The sequence below is a fragment of the Antedon mediterranea genome, chromosome 4 (assembly GCF_964355755.1).
Source record: "Antedon mediterranea chromosome 4, ecAntMedi1.1, whole genome shotgun sequence".
Taxonomy (NCBI): Eukaryota; Metazoa; Echinodermata; class Crinoidea; order Comatulida; family Antedonidae; genus Antedon; species Antedon mediterranea.
In genome coordinates this window covers 1,891,621-1,908,449 of record NC_092673.1, presented here as the reverse complement: position 1 = coordinate 1,908,449, position 16,829 = coordinate 1,891,621, and the positions used below count along the sequence as shown (strand labels likewise).

Below are 16,829 nucleotides of genomic sequence, written 5' to 3'. Positions count from 1 at the left end.
CGTTATATATTCTATATGTAATTTATGTCAACAGCCTGCCAATCTACTTACTATCAAGCTAGTAAGTAATTTCTGTAAGCAGTTTACCCACCATAATAGGCCTAGAGTAGTAGTAATATTTACGGGAGACTTGAGTGGTGGTGTGGGGATGGATGGGTGGTAAGTAGCCATCATAGGCCTACCTAGGCTAGGCCTAGTGGGCCTAGTATGGGGGAATTACGGCTACTAGCCTAGGCTATGAGGGAAAAATCGGCCTAGGCTACTATACTAAGTACTAGAGTAGTAGTAAAAAAAACAACATTTAAAAGTGAAAGTAACAATAGAAAATACGACATAAATAGCCTAAAAAAACTGTATATAAATAAATATAAATAATTTAATACTATTTTTAATTTTTTTAGTACAAATTTTGAATAATTATAATTTAGTTATTTATTAATATTGATAATAATATTTTGGAAATGGAATTCAGACATCACTCTGTACTCTATTCTAATTTTTTTGTTATTTTGCTAAATAAAATATATAACAAAAAAAGATAGAATAGAATACAGTCAACTCTCCCAATACCTTTGGGCTGGCCAAATATGTCTTTTCTGGAAAGTCTGGAATTCGGAAGGTGTTTTTAATGGTAAAAAGGAATTTGAGACTTTTTGGACCCCGAAAAAAGTCTGGTAATGGTATTGGGAGAGTCAACTGTATAATAATTTGTTTTTCTATACAGATTTGCTAGCCCAAAATATGGCATTACCAAAAAAGGTTTTTCTAAAGTTAATGCTAGACTTGGAAATTTTCTTGAACAAAGATGAAGTAGATCAACTAAAGTACTTAAACCGTGTTCATCTCACGGAGAATGTGCTCGCAAATATTGAGAAATTTACAGATCTGGTTACAGCACTAGAAAATCATATGGTGGTCAATGAGAGTAATTTTGAAGAACTTGAACGAATGTTAAATGAAATTAATCGACCTGATCTTGTTGATTTCCTTAAAAAAGGGAATAAAATAAAACATGGTATGTTGTTAACACATTATTTTAAACTACTGGAGGTGTGTATAAGTGTATTTTATTAATAAACAATATTTGATATTCATCTGCTTGATTATATATCCATTATAATATTAAAAAGAGTATAGAAGTAGTAGAGGTCAAATTGAATACAGTACTGTGATGAATAATGTTTCAAAGTTGAATTTTGTTTTTTTCCAACTGACCAGACCACCGAAGCATGGCATTACCAAAAAAGGTATTTCTGAAGATGATGATAGACATCTACCATGCCTTGGAAGAAGAAGATGAAGCCAGCTTAAAGTACTTAAACAGTGTTCATCTACCAAAGAATGTCCTTGCAAAAATCAATGACTTCAGAGATCTTGCTTCAGCATTAGAAGACCGTGGATTGATAGATGAGAGTAAACTCGATGAGCTTGAACGTTTGTTAACTGAAATTAATCGACCTGATCTTGTTGATTTGGTTAAAAAGACTAAAGCTGAACATGGTAGGTCAATGTATTATTTTGTAAATAAGAACTTCAGAAACTTTATATTCAGTTTGCGCTAATGCTGTTCCAAAATTGTATGTGGGTGGTATGAACATGTGGGATTTAATTGATAATATTAGGGAATTTTCACATGCCACTCATCATCTTAAACGATAATCGTCTCTGTACGTTTTTGAGCAAGCGTTGCCTTACATGTTGTTTTCGGTTTTTCTCTGAGTGTTATCTTAGCTGGTGTGTTTTCATTTAATCTGAGCATGTGACCATACCATGTCAGCCTTCTTTTTCTACATACTTACTCAATCTCTTTTATACAAATCTTTTATATTTATTTATCGATTTCTTCTACTTCTTTAAAATATTTGTTTTTCTTTCCTCAGCATTTTCCGAGACAATAAGTGGTATAGAATCCATCAATCTTGATGATATAGAGACAGACAGTGCAACAGATATTCACACTGACTCCACAGTAATAGATACCACTATCTATCGCCATCCACGTCCAGATGACAGAATTTTATCTTCTAGTGACCCGATAAAAGAACTTATACAACGTCTGAAATTGGAATTTCTCAAGAATCCACTTATCAGAGGTCAGTGACTTTAAAATGACATTTTGGTGTAAAAAAATTTAAGTTAATTACAAGCGTTTTTGTACTTAATGCTTGTGTCTGTTTCAACAGGTGTGATAATTACCGACAATGACGAAGTCACCAAGAAGGTATACTCTGCAATAGACAAGGCAAACCGGGAACTTTGTACACAAAAGTTCAAAGTTCAACCAAAGCTCCTTTGTTCATCTGGCATATCCAACAAACAGACACTGACAAATTTCAATAAAGGTGAGTTAACACATGTCCTATCTATATTACTAAATAAACCAGAAACATTTAATTTTAGTTTTCAATATGTACAATATTTATACAAAAATGAATTTATATCCAATATTTAGGGTGTCTAGAAAACTCAGATCTAGAAAATTTAGATCTCAGATATATCTGAGTTTTCTAGATCTAGAAAACCCAGATATCAATATCTGACTCAGATCATCAAATGGATCGTTCCATATTAATCAGAGTGTAACAGTTTTCTAAAAACCCCAATATTTATGTTTATTTGAGGGCCATTAATGATCAGTTCCTTCACAGAAACTGGATACTCTAAATAAATATGGTATCAAATAAATCAAAATCTTTGTATTATGTCTAATATAAATAACAGATTTTTTGATTGTTAATTAAAGTATTTTGTTCAACTTTGTAGGGGATAGCAATGTTTTAATAGCAACAACGAATTGCATGTTGGAAGATATGAAAGAAATTGATTGTCAGCTACTTATTCGATATAATGTAGTAGGAAAGGTCGGAGCAATTGAACGACAAATAAGATTACAGGAATCTGAAGATACTAAATGCTACATAATAGTTACAAAGTAAGATTTGTGTAGCAAAGCATAGTTTCCAGGCGTATGGTTACGTTCAGACTCACAATATTAAGGTTTCTTATCTTAAGAAAAGGTTTTAAAAATTAAGACATTCAGACGTAATGCCGAATAAACTTCTTGTGTTTTAAATGAATTTTGTTTGATAACCAGTTTTTTTCTGGTGCTTCACCAGTTTCAGTCAGAAATTTAAATCACACAGAGTATTCACCTTTATTCCGGCTTTCCTGGTTGCCTTAACTAACTCCTGATATAATACTTAACAGACGTCTTAATAAAACATTGCTTCCATAACTCTGTGTCCAGAGAGTCAACTCCCTAAAATAGAGAAACTGTAATTAATGATTGAAGCAGAGACAACAATCACATTTACTTACCTTAGTTACAAATTCACACGTAGAAGCCAAATATAAAAAGTTTATTTTCGTAGAGTTTTATGATTTACAAAGATTCTTTAATTTTACTTGTTGTGTGACCAATGTGTATTTATTTATAATCTTTCCCTTTTTTCAGAGATTCCATTGAATATACTCAGGAAATGAAAAGCAGGGACAAACTGAATTAATATGTTTGATATGGAAAAATGAATCATGTTCTTTTAAATAGTTATTCCATGATTCCATTCCAATTGCCAGCGGTCTTGTGCATTATGTTCTTTGTGGTTGTAAGTTTACACGCATGACTGGTGTGGGGGGGGGGGGGGGGTGTTAGTTGGTGGCGGGGGGGGGGGGGGGTTAGGCGTTATGGGTTAGTACGTTCCCACAACATTTTAATTTATTTATGTATTTATGACGAAGATAACATTTATCAAGATTATCAATAATATATTTTTATAAACAGCTATAATGCAACTTTAGTAATGTTAACTTATGGCTGAAATACACATTGGATCTCTATAGATTTTTTAAAATAGTAATTTAAATTTTTCACTAATATTATATAAATACAGTAATAAAATAAAAATAAATTTATGTAAAGTTGACAATTAGTCAATGTATTTTTTATGTGTTTGATTGAGAACAGTTGAAATAAAGTTAGAATACATATGAATGTAATTTATTCTATTTAATATTTTGTTCCATTAAGTGTTCACATTACGTTTAATTTCTCATGTAATATTATAAAATCAATATATTTATAAACAAGAAATATTTCTTACAAAAAACGCCTCTGGACATTTAAAAAATTAATCATTGTTCTTTCTTCATATATATTAAATGATTAATTATTAAAAAGATGTCCTTTAATCGCAAAAATACATACAAATCAAAGATAGTTCTTTAATTATGAATCACATTATGCCCATTTTTTTACTAGTTAATTGTATTATAAATGCACAATTTTTAATAATTTATGGACATTTTGTTGCCATGGAAACGTGTAACAAAATAAAAATATGTTGGTTAATCGCAAAAATACACAAAATCTAACAGCTATTTAATTATAAATCACATCATGCCCATTTTGGTGGGTGTTAGTAATCTGGTTGTATTTCATTGAATAATTGATATTTCTGCTAATTTTCAACAGCATTTGAAAGAAGACATGTGTACAATATGGAAAGCCAAACCCGCCAAAAATACATAATACATACCATCCACCAATAATTAATTCGTACAAAATTCAAACCATCCAATATTATCTCATGCAGTTCAATGAAAACTTAAACCATTCACCTAGTATCTACACCATCCAATACAATGTGTGACCATCTACCACTAGCCCAAACGACAATACGCCGAACAAACTACCCATAACACAAACCATCTAAAGAATGTTGAGCCCAGGCAGCAATAATTGAATTAATCTAACGTTAATACAAGTATATATTAGCCAACTCATTTATCAACATTTCATGTAGTTCATGAACATTTCAAACAAAGCATCTTAATTTTAGTTCATCGAATTATAATTCTAATTCATTGCCTGTTTTATACACCGTTCGTCTGTTCAACAGTTGAAACAACTGTTTTGCACACGATACGCCCGTTCGTGAGTTCAAACCATGATATTTGAAGCATCGACTTTCCAAACAGCGATTTTTCGCACCGAACGTATTTTCTTGAGTTAAAGTGGTTGCATTTCAATCACTTGCTTTTGATTGGCCAGTATTACACACCGTTCGCTTGTTCGTGATTTCAAACCATGATATTTGAAGCATCGACTTTCCAAATGGCGATTTTTCGCACCGAACGTATTTTCTTGAGTTAAAGTGGTTGCATTTCAATCACCTACTTTCGATTGGCCAGTATTACACACCGTTCGCTTGTTCGTGATTTCATGTGATAACATTTCATTCGACAATTTTTCAAACGTTAGTTTTTGACTCTGCTTACGTATATGTCAGTTGATATACTATTTTTTAATTTTCATACTTTCCATAGTCAGTTTTGTACATCATTCGCATTTACGCATGTAAAGTGTAGATATTCCACTCGACAAGTTTTAAACGGTAGTTTTTCGCACATTTATTGTTTTATTGTTAAATTGTAACTGTTGGCGCCGATTTAATATTGAGGGGCGGGGGGTGAATGTCAACTTTACGACTGTATGACACTTACTTAGGCCTAGGCCTACGTTACACACACAGGGAGATGTAAACTAATTTATAAATTTATTTTACATCTCCCTGGTTACACACATTATCACAAACTTAAATAATGGAAAAAAAACAGAATGAAATAATATAATTTAGCTTGTGGGCCTGTTAGTGTTACAATTTTACGCCCCACAACTAGGCCCGGGGTAACACCCACCTCACCCGCCTGTGGGGGAGAGACAGGGGAGAGAGAGAGCTGGTGTCGTGCTTCTCTCTCCCCCCCCTGTGCGGCGGGCGTAATTTTTTTTTCCAGGACGAACGTGGGGGCAGAAATCATGAATAATTCATAATTAATTATGACGTAATAGGGAACATTATAGAGGGCGCTATATAAGAATGCAGAGAGATTAAATAATTAGTGTAAACAACGTTTGCCAACCGAAATGTTTGGTCTAGTGGTAAAGGCTTTAACCTATTACGCTGAAGCCCTCGGTTCGAGCTCTTTCATGAACATATTTTTTTTAATAGTTGAGAGAGATTATTTAGAGGGTTAGGTTTAGTATATTTAGGAAGTAGATCAGCTATCTTTCAATTCTTTATAATATAAAATAATTAAGGTAATGAATTATTCATGACTTCAGTCTTCTGCCTACGTTCGTCCTGGAAAAAAAAAACACGCGTGCGGCGGCTGCTAGATGAGGCCGGTCTAGAGCCATTTTCTGCTCTGTGCTCTCTATGATGCATAAATTAACTGTTGTTGAGAAGCTTCCATTTGTTTACGGGGTAGGCCTATTTTTTTTAAATAATGACATTCATTATGTTTTATAGACTATAGTGGAGACGTAATTAATAAATATCCGAATAAACATATTTTACGAATATTTATCATGGATTAAATAAAAACATGTGTATTGTTATTAAATCATAATTATTTTGTTATTCATCATGCATTAAATAACCCAACGTGTAGAGGTACCATATTTAAAAATGTGTACTGTTCAAATTCAGTACCGAACACCTCCCCCCCCCCCCAATATAAAATCGGCGCCAACAGTTACAATTAAACAATAAAAAAAAAACTACCGTTTTAAAACTTGTCGAGTGGAATATCTACACTTTACATGCGTAAATGCGAATGATGTACAAAACTGACTATGGAAAGTATGAAAATTAAAAAATAGTATATCAACTGACATATACGTAAGCGGAGTCAAAAACTAACGTTTGAAAAATTGTCGAATGAAATGTTATCACATGAAATCACGAACAAGCGAACGGTGTGTAATACTGGCCAATCGAAAGTAGGTGATTGAAATGCAACCACTTTAACTCAAGAAAATACGTTCGGTGCGAAAAATCGCCATTTGGAAAGTCGATGCTTCAAATATCATGGTTTGAAATCACGAACAAGCGAACGGTGTGTAATACTGGCCAATCAAAAGCAAGTGATTGAAATGCAACCACTTTAACTCAAGAAAATACGTTCGGTGCGAAAAATCGCTGTTTGGAAAGTCGATGCTTCAAATATCATGGTTTGAACTCACGAACGGGCGTATCGTGTGCAAAACAGTTGTTTCAACTGTTGAACAGACGAACGGTGTATAAAACAGGCAATGAATTAGAATTATAATTCGATGAACTAAAATTAAGATGCTTTGTTTGAAATGTTCATGAACTACATGAAATGTTGATAAATGAGTTGGCTAATATATACTTGTATTAACGTTAGATTAATTCAATTATTGCTGCCTGGGCTCAACATTCTTTAGATGGTTTGTGTTATGGGTAGTTTGTTCGGCGTATTGTCGTTTGGGCTAGTGGTAGATGGTCACACATTGTATTGGATGGTGTAGATACTAGGTGAATGGTTTAAGTTTTCATTGAACTGCATGAGATAATATTGGATGGTTTGAATTTTGTACGAATTAATTATTGGTGGATGGTATGTATTATGTATTTTTGGCGGGTTTGGCTTTCCATAGTACAACAATGTATTATTTGCTAACAAAAATTTTCCCATTTGTACGTTAACAATCTACACACCACCGCATGAGGGCAGCGCCATAGCACGTGTGACTTCCGTTACATTAATTGCATTCAACAATTTCTCAATATGGAGAAGTTAAAAAGGGTAAGAACTTATTTTAATAATAATAATTTTACTATTATGCTCAGTCACTACATTTATGGTGCAATTAATTTAAAAAAAACCAAAGTAAGAGGTGCCTCGATTAAAATAATTTAAGCTTAGTTTATAACCTAAAGTTAGATCTAGGAGGCGCTCCTCTAGTCAGGCCAACTGTGTATGCTGATGACAAGTTAGCCTAGGCCCACACCCACTTTGACGCACCTTTGGCTGTGGGTCTGGTCTATTCGTACCACAAAAAAGTGTATAAAATTGAATGCGTTAAATCATTTCCCGTAGGCTTAGCCCTAATATTATTTTTCTTATTCATTATTAGGCATCCAGAGATGAAGGTGCAAGTCAGACTAAAAGGTACAGTATGCTTTATTATTAATAAAGAAAGTGAAATTATCCTTTTCTTTAATGCAGAGATCAATAATGCACAATAAAATAATGAATGTTTGATTTGATTAATTTCACAGGTATAAGCAAGCAAACTATAGGGTTAACCTATTGGCAGTAGATGCAGTATCCTTTTATTTTGTAAAATAAAATCTTTGAGGCTCAGTCACTACTTGGTTCTGGTGGTAGAACGAATTTTCTCAGATGGACTATAAACTGTAGGTCCAGTGTACACACATCTACTGTAGCTTGTGTGCACTTTAAAGAACCTAATACATCTTTCGAGATGAGTAGGGTTTACCCCGGTGTACTACTACACACACAGCCACTGTGTCGTGGACAGATGAGAGAGAGCCTTAAAGTGTCTGCACTGACATGACATGATCCTTTGGGGAGAAGCATGTAGTTGAAAAGAGTCCACAGTGCATAGAGACTATTTGTATTATACGCTATACAAATTTAAAACCATTAACTATTATGTAAGTGCACATGAAAGTTTTATTACTCATTGGCTTGTTTAAAGGTTTACCTTAATGTTCTGCCTAGTACACAAGACATAAGCAGTTTGTGAATAACTACATGCTGTATTATCCTGGAGCAACTCAAATACTCCAACGGGACAGGTATGCCACACATTATTAAATGTAATAATATATACATCTGTTTTTCTTTCCATCCAGAAGTTACATGCAACTTGTTGAGAAATGTATCTTGGGAAAGATGGACACTGTGTCTTGATAGCATTGCTAACGTAAAAGACATATTTAAAGCCTTATTCACACTATCAAACTTTATGTGACGAAAAATGGGATGTGCGCATATATGGACATGATGATGTCATATCACTACCATATTTAAGCATATCGCTAACATATTTGGGCACATCACACTTTTTTGTCACATAAAGTTTGATAGTGTAGACAAGGCTTTAGGTTTCCAGAATGATGTCCTGGTTCAATGTAAATCCTTCTTTGTCTGTTTGGTTTCTTATCATCAACACCTCTGCATATACCGAATAGGAGCACTATAATTTGACAGTATTATTCATATACAATTTACATAGCGCTACACAACACAATTGATATACTATATGCACCATTCCAATTAATTAAAAAGTGAAAAAAATGGATGACAAAATTATTGATTTTAATTTCAGGTCAAATGATAAAACAGATATTGATGTGATCCATGAAAATCATCGCTTTCTTTGGACAGCTGCTGATGAAGAAGACAAAAACTGGGCTAAGGAACTTGCAAAAAAATACTGGGATAAACTGTTCAAAGAATATTGTATATCTGACTTAAGCTGTTACAAAGATAATAAAGTTAGTCAAAAATATTATGGTTTTTTCCTATCATAATAAGAATATTTTTTGAGGATACACCACCAGAACTAGAAGCGAGTCGGCCTCTAACCCATGTCGATATTGCTGGCTCTTTAGGTTCCTTTGTTGTAACCGCTCGTTCACTTGACTCGCTCTAACATACTTGTTTTTAAGATTGCTCTTAGGTGGCGAGTAGACAATGAAGTTATTACAGGAAAAGGACAGTTCTCATGCGGTAATAAACGATGTTCCGAATCGGAGGGTTTAAAAACATGGGAGGTAAACTTTGGTTACATGGAACATGGTGAAAAGAAAAACGCTCTAGTGAAATTACGTAAGTTGTCTCCTATACTTGGGTTCCAAAATTTTTGGTACCTTTGTTGCATTTAAAACCATGACTGATTACAAATGACAAACACAACAATGATTTTAATATTAATTTATTGAACATAATATCAATGATGAAAAAAAAAATATCATTAAAAAGATTACTCCAGGTAATAAGGCTATTCATGATTGTTCATTTATTGTATGAATAATTTGATATGGCTTATTTATGTTCTTAATTGAAACTAGATTTAATTCGTCACTATGACGAATTATAGGTTATATGCATTGATTTTAATAAAGATAATTGATTTTTAAAAGATATTTTGATTCATTGATTTTCTCAGATTCTTTAATTATTTATAATATATGATAGGACCTTGCTAACGCGAATACAATAGCCGGTATCACAATCCGATCAAAGATCCCTCTGCGTATAATGTCATAAACCACATTTGCTGTTACATAATAATAAAGACATAAGTTATTTTTTATCTAGATTTCATTATAAATCATGTGTATAATATATACACTAAGAAATAAATTTGAACAAACAATACGGATAATAAAAAGAAAATCTTATTTCGTTTCCCAAGGTGAGACTCGATCTCGGTACCTTGAGTGCCATAGACACGAGCACACACCACCGAGCCATACACAACTGTCTAAAAATTGTAGAAAAATTCCTCCGTGTATTTACTATGCAGTAACCACTTTGGTGCAGATAGATTATTACATACCGCAATGAATTATAATTTTTTACTATGATGACATCTCTAAAAATGTACAAAAATGATGCACTGTCAAACTATATACTTTTAACTTTAATATATGAACTTTTGGAGGAAGAAAGTTAATGTTAAGTTTGTTATTTTGGCCTAAGAAAATGTCATAATTTGTTTGATTGTCAAAATGAATTTTTTTAAATTTAATATGCAATTAATTATGGCTTAATCAACTTTTGTTCCCTTAGTTTAATAATAAATCATACATAAGATACATACACTTCAAGAAAATGAAATAAAAAATATGTGTTCCCGAGCATTCTGACGATCTATATTAATTTTAAAATTTAGCATATTTTCACCATTTTGTTAACTTACACGTGCGTAGCCTGTCACTTTTGACGTGCTCGTATAAGGCAATTACGCGTTGAAAAGTGAATAAAATATGATGATATTATTAAAGAAAGGTTGTACAACCGAAATCGGACAAAAAGAGTGCGCATTAACGTATAACGCGCAGTGCGCGTGCAAAAATCTGCGCACTCATGGCAATTTTTTAAACGCCTAAAATTGCCTGAAACGTACTCTAATTTCATCGAAAATAAATTTTGACAATTTTGAACATTTTAAGCGCGCGTACGCAAGCGTTATATGCGCTACGCACGTAATTGTATTGCCATATGATGAAATATGACCTGAAATTTATGAGTACCAAATTTTGTTTAATTGTGATTCATGCTTGTGAAGATATGATTACAAACGTGATTTCGTAAAATCGCGCGTAGACCGCGTAATTTTTGATTACGCATCGTGAAAATATAACCACATCGATTCCTGGCCATAAGGAATATACTCTGAAAAATTGACTTAGATAGATGAAACTGATATCAAGATAATTCACGGACAAAATAGTGCTAAGGAAAGAATAAATAAATAAATAAAGATTTTGACAGAATCAAGAGGTTATATGCATGATAATGCATATAACCTAATTACTATTTTTATGATTTGACCCAAATTAATTACTTGATAATAATACAAATAAATGTTAATAAGTGCGATAGTACAAATAATTTCCTTTGTGGAAAGATGATAATAAAATTTCATATTTCACTGAATAACATTATTTGTACCATTCCATGAATACAAAACATTCATTTTACCATCCAATCAAATGACAAAAATATATTTAGGTGTGTTATAATATTATTGTTATTATTATTTATAAAGCGCTTTTCCAGAAGCGCTGTACAGAGAGATTATCAAAAACCACATACAAAAAGTAAATGAAAATGCTACTTAGGGAACAAATATGTTTTAGTTGTTTCTTAAAACTAGGAGCGTGTCAGGGATGCTGTTCCAAAGCACTGTTGGCAAAACCAATTTTTGTGGCAAGGACAGAAAGGCGTAAATTGTCCATGGATGATCTAAGGCCAGAACGACGAGGCTCATGCAAATTAATGATATCTTGCATATATTTCGGGGCAACTTTATGAACACTGTTGTACAGATACAGTGCGATCTTAAAATGAATTCTCTGCTGGATTGGTAGCCAATGCAGTAATACATCATAACCAGTCGACCACCACATGTTAGTCAATACTGAAAAGCTCAACTAACTCAATAGTATCATTGGTTGTAAGAACCATACTCTTATCTGTTAGGAATGTAACCTGTGTGTCATCATTCTCATCTTTTTCAATTGTAAACGTTTTTATATGTGCACCTGTATAGCTTAGCAGATGTAAGTTATTTTCATACGCAACTGTTGTAACCAGGAAACCGGCTTTAGAGATTGCAAGATCTTCAAACGAGAACTTCAAAGTAGTTAGTCTATTTCCTACAAGATCATAAACTCCAATATTTGATTCAAGTGCGCACCAGAGAGAATTGTTTTGTATTAGTATTTTCGGTGCCACACTAAGACCTCTGTGTGTGAATATTAAACCACATGGTCTACCATCTTTATCATACTTCAAGCATTGCCAGGTATGGGTAGCTTGCAGTATCAGTATATACCTGTTACCATGCTTGTCACAAGCTATACTTTGACATTTATACCAAGCAAAATGGCTTTTTAATAAACATTCATCTTCTCGTTGACCGTCGATGTTTATAGTCGTCAGGATGATGTCATCAAAATCAAGTTTTCCACCAATCGCAACGATCTTCTGTTTCATTTCGCAGATCCTGTATAAGGTTATCTGATTCAAATTTTCATCACTTACAGAATTCACTGCTACAAATGAGTCATTGTGAATGAGGAATATATCAACATTGTACGTTCTGTTGTTTGTGATTGTGTGAACAGCTACTGTCCGGTTTGATACAGCTATAACATCCAAGACGGATTTACATTCCTGTAGTTTTTCTTTGCCTTTGACAGATAACATGTCAAACGATGATTGGTTGAATTTATAGTAGGCCAAGCCGTGTTCAAGTGCGTACAAGCAAAGGTCTTGCTGCGTATCAGCGAGGCTGGGGCGCTTAACAGGGTCTTGGTGCCAACTGTTGCTGAACATCTTAACCATGCTTCTTTTAATGGTCGTTGGGAGTGATGGTCTAAGATTTTCATTAATAATTCTTTGTTTGCACCTGTTGTCTAGCTCTGCATACGGTAGCTTACCGGTTAACAGTTCCCATACAACTATCAAAAGAGAGTAAATATCCGACTGTTTACTTGCGTGTTGCGGGTGAATCAATGTTTCAGGGGCTGACCATCTCCAGTCCTCGCTTTCTTCATTACTGTTCTTTTCAGTTTTTAATTTACTGAAATTACAGATTTTGAGACCTTGTGGGAAGACCAAGAAGTTCTTGGATTTGATATACTTATGCACAATGTTAGACTGATGTAGATAAGCAACGGCTTGAAATAAATCGTAGACAAAGTTAACAAATTGCTGTTTTGGTATAGGTGTATCTGATCGATGAATGTAGTTGAATAAGTTGCCTCCAGATGCATATTCTAAAAGTAACATAGGAATAGATGGTTTATCAGAAACAACTGAACCAAAAACTCTCAAAACATTTGAATGTTTTATTTCAAACAAATCGCTGATATCTTGTCCGATACTATCGACTTCCCACAGGACTGTTGCCTTCTTAGACCAAAGAACTCTGGATGCCTTAAGTCCATTCTTGCGTTCTAAACTCCCTTGAATGTCCAAGTCTTTATATGCGATTTCATGAGGTTTAAGTTGCAGAGTGCTTCCAAGCCCAAACCCTTCGGATGGTATTCGTGACAGCTTTCGTTTCAGCGTACTAGACATAGACTGCATTTTGCTGGATATGTTTCTGTAATTCTTAAAAATTCTTCAATATTAATTCTATATTTAGAATTCATCCATAGGTTACTAACCTATTCCTTTCTGTTATCCTTATGGTTTGGTAACGGCAACTAAGTATTCCTTATACTTAATTGCAAAACAGAATTTCTTAGCTGAATGCTTGTTTATCTTTTGTACCCAACTGACCCTCTTATACTCACTGATATAGCACGTTTGTGCCTAGGTAAGCCTAACCCAAACATATACAGTGATGTAGCCACAAGAAAAAAAGTAGTTCAGTTGTCGCAAGAAATAGGAACAATCTCTGTTTAAGCGGGTCCACTGGGTTGTCAAAGGCTCTATGAAAAAGTGGTCAGGTTGAAACCTATCCACCTTACCAACTGTACTGGTGGCTACAACACAATCACCAGAATGATGAAATAGTAATGTGTTTTTTAGTCCAAACAGAAGCATATAATAACGGTACAATGTTGTATTTAGTGTGTTATCTTTTAAGGTTAATACTGATAAGCAATAATTTCATTACTTACCATGGTCATGTTTACTTAGTGGCTTGTTGACTCTTGTACACTGCCAGTATTGGTATAATAAAACCTTTCATATTGCTTCATTACATATGTATTTCCTCATCTTTCGGATGGGAAGTAAAGCTGTCGGTCCTGTGTACATATACTGCATCTTAAAAAACTTGGTACTGTATTCGAAAAAAGAGAAGGGGATCGTTTCTCTTTGCATAATAATAATTATGTTGAATGTTTATGTATTTCCTGTCCTTCGCATGGGATGTAAAGCTGTCGGTCCTGTGTACATATACTGCATGTTAAAAAACTTGGTACACTATTCGAAAAAAGAGAAGGGGGATTGTTTCTCTTTGCATAATAATAATTATTTTGAATGTTTATGTATTTGCTGTCCTTCAGATGGGATGTAAAACTGTTGGTCCCGTGTACTGCATGTAAAAGAACTTGGTACACTATTAAACAGAAAGAGAAGGGGATCGTTTCTCTTTGCTTAATAATAAAAATTATGTTGAAAACCTCTAAATAACTACTTTTATAATGTTTATAATTTCAAGGTCTTTGTCCTGACTGCTCATATAAATTAAACTATTGTCACCAGAAAAAAGAAGTTACAAAGATTCCACGAAAGCAAAAACAGATTAAAAAATCAAGTAAGAAACATAAAAGGAAACATAAAAGAAAATATAAGAAGTCAAAACATGGTAGTTCAAGTGAAGAATCGAGTAATGATGAGGACGAGGAGGACGAAGACAACTCTACAAGTAAAGAAGGAAGTAAGTCACTATTGTTTTATAAGCTCTGTCTACACTATCAAACTTTATGTGATAAAAAAATGTGATGTGCCCATATATGGACATGATGATGTCATTTAGATTTTTACTTGTTTTGATGTTGTGCTCGTTTATTTTAATGTTTTTATATGATGTATTGTGTGGTTCTCAATTTTTGATGTTATTTTATGCTATCTTTTTAAAACATTTTAAATATATTAAGTACCTTTTAATAATGTAAAAAATTGTCGCAATTCAGTTTTTCTGTGAAGATGATTTTAATAAATATACCATTATGAATGAATGAATACCACTACCATATTTGGGCACATATTTTTTTTTTCAAACTAGTTTGATAGTGTAGACAGAGCTTTAAATAGAAACGGCAATATGAAATTTAGTCGATTTATGTCGGTAGTTAATTCTCATATAAACCGCCTTTACGCCAATTAGCTGTCAATCTTTGTAATATTTTATCATCTATTGACTCTCTCTTTCTTGATGTTAATCTATAAATCGTTTTATATATATGCATACATATCCTTTCTATTGTTACTTTGCTTTGTCATGTTTGTTTTACATTGTTTTTTAGGCTATACTCATAAAGAATCCAATGTGTGGTCAGGTCCTGTAAGTATACCTGAAAAGAAAACAAGGTAAGGACGTTTGTTAATCATTACGACACGAATAAGTGGGGTTAACCAAAAATACAATATTTCTGGATGATTATTTAACAATTTTATTATTACGTTACCAGTAGTCACATTAATACTATTTTTAATATATAACAATTCATGCATAACTAAGCAAAACTATTTTAAGCCAATCCAAAAAGTTCAGTTTTAAGAAAGTTGTCTGAAATGGATTTAAAATAATGCTGGATATTAGAATCATTTTGCTTTCTTTATAGGGACTGATTTGTAAACAGTATTTGGTAATTGTGACGTTTGATAAATGTAGTACTGTACTAGGTAGAAATACATTATCCTCCATTGTAATACAATTAACTGTATTCTCTATTTTTCAGGGAAGACGAATTTGAAGAATACTTTGAGGATATGTTTTTGTAATCACATATCCAATGTGAGATTACTGGCAAAAAAACTGTATACAAGTTTGATCTCTGTTGACAAATAACTTTGGTGCACATCCTATACAGGTGTGATGTGTGATGGTCTGATGAAGATAATTTATGATTAAATAAATATGAAACTTTATCTTTGACTTCTCTCTCAATTTTTAATACAAAACATAAAGCAATGTTAACACTTGGGCGTTCGTGTACTAGATGTAGATTATAAGAAATGTTATAGTCATTATTAAATACATTAAAGTTTATTTACCTTGAGTACATTTTCAGAAGTGTGTATTCAATGCTTTTCAATTTTTTATTCCCTTGTTTGTTTGATATATGAATAAAAATAATAATAAACATTTATAATTCACCATATATCCAATCACTGATTGCTCATATAGGTGCAGTATATACATGTATAAAACCATTATAAGAATTAAATCAACTTTAGAAAGCAAGTTAAAATACCATAATAATATATATTGTAAAGGTTTACAACAATTGAAATATGTGATAACATATTTTAAAAGGTAAAAATGTGAAGCTGAATAAAATGTAGAGATGCATTTTAAAAGCAGAATTACTAGAATTATATATTGTTATTTTTACACCCTCATTAAATAAATAAACATTAGAATTATTAGTTCAATGTAAAAATCCAAACAGTTGAAGTGAAAACAATTGGAATCAGTTGTAAACCGTTTTTAAAGGGAAACAATGACTTTAATATTTTCAATGTAAAATTAGGATCACAGTTTTTATGTCAGTTTTTTATTTTTAGTCTACTTTAAT

The 16,829-nt window shown here is 32.8% G+C and overlaps 2 protein-coding genes across 3 annotated transcripts; both read left to right on the top strand.

The window, feature by feature from the left end:
• LOC140047523 (uncharacterized) lies at window positions 1-3,627 on the top strand. The gene is made up of 7 exons (XM_072092566.1): window positions 1-61; window positions 725-1,015; window positions 1,219-1,500; window positions 1,881-2,093; window positions 2,184-2,342; window positions 2,764-2,932; window positions 3,455-3,627. Exons 1-7 carry the CDS (start codon window positions 25-27, stop codon window positions 3,504-3,506), a joined length of 1,203 nt encoding a protein of 400 aa, XP_071948667.1. The 5' UTR covers window positions 1-24; the 3' UTR covers window positions 3,507-3,627.
• Window positions 3,628-7,506: 3,879 nt separating this feature from the next.
• Window positions 7,507-16,640, top strand: LOC140046167 (protein FRA10AC1 homolog). 2 transcript variants are annotated; one of them, XM_072090713.1, is made up of 9 exons: window positions 7,507-7,611; window positions 7,943-7,977; window positions 8,088-8,133; window positions 8,554-8,630; window positions 9,164-9,332; window positions 9,507-9,666; window positions 14,747-14,965; window positions 15,555-15,618; window positions 15,990-16,640. In XM_072090713.1, the coding sequence occupies exons 1-9, from the start codon at window positions 7,594-7,596 to the stop codon at window positions 16,030-16,032; spliced, it is 831 nt and encodes a 276-aa protein (XP_071946814.1). In that variant the 5' UTR covers window positions 7,507-7,593; the 3' UTR covers window positions 16,033-16,640. The 2 variants fall into 2 exon arrangements, with proteins under 2 accessions (XP_071946814.1, XP_071946817.1); XM_072090716.1 differs by having other exon boundaries at window positions 7,581-7,611; window positions 8,531-8,630.
• The last annotated feature ends 189 nt before the right edge of the window (window positions 16,641-16,829 follow it).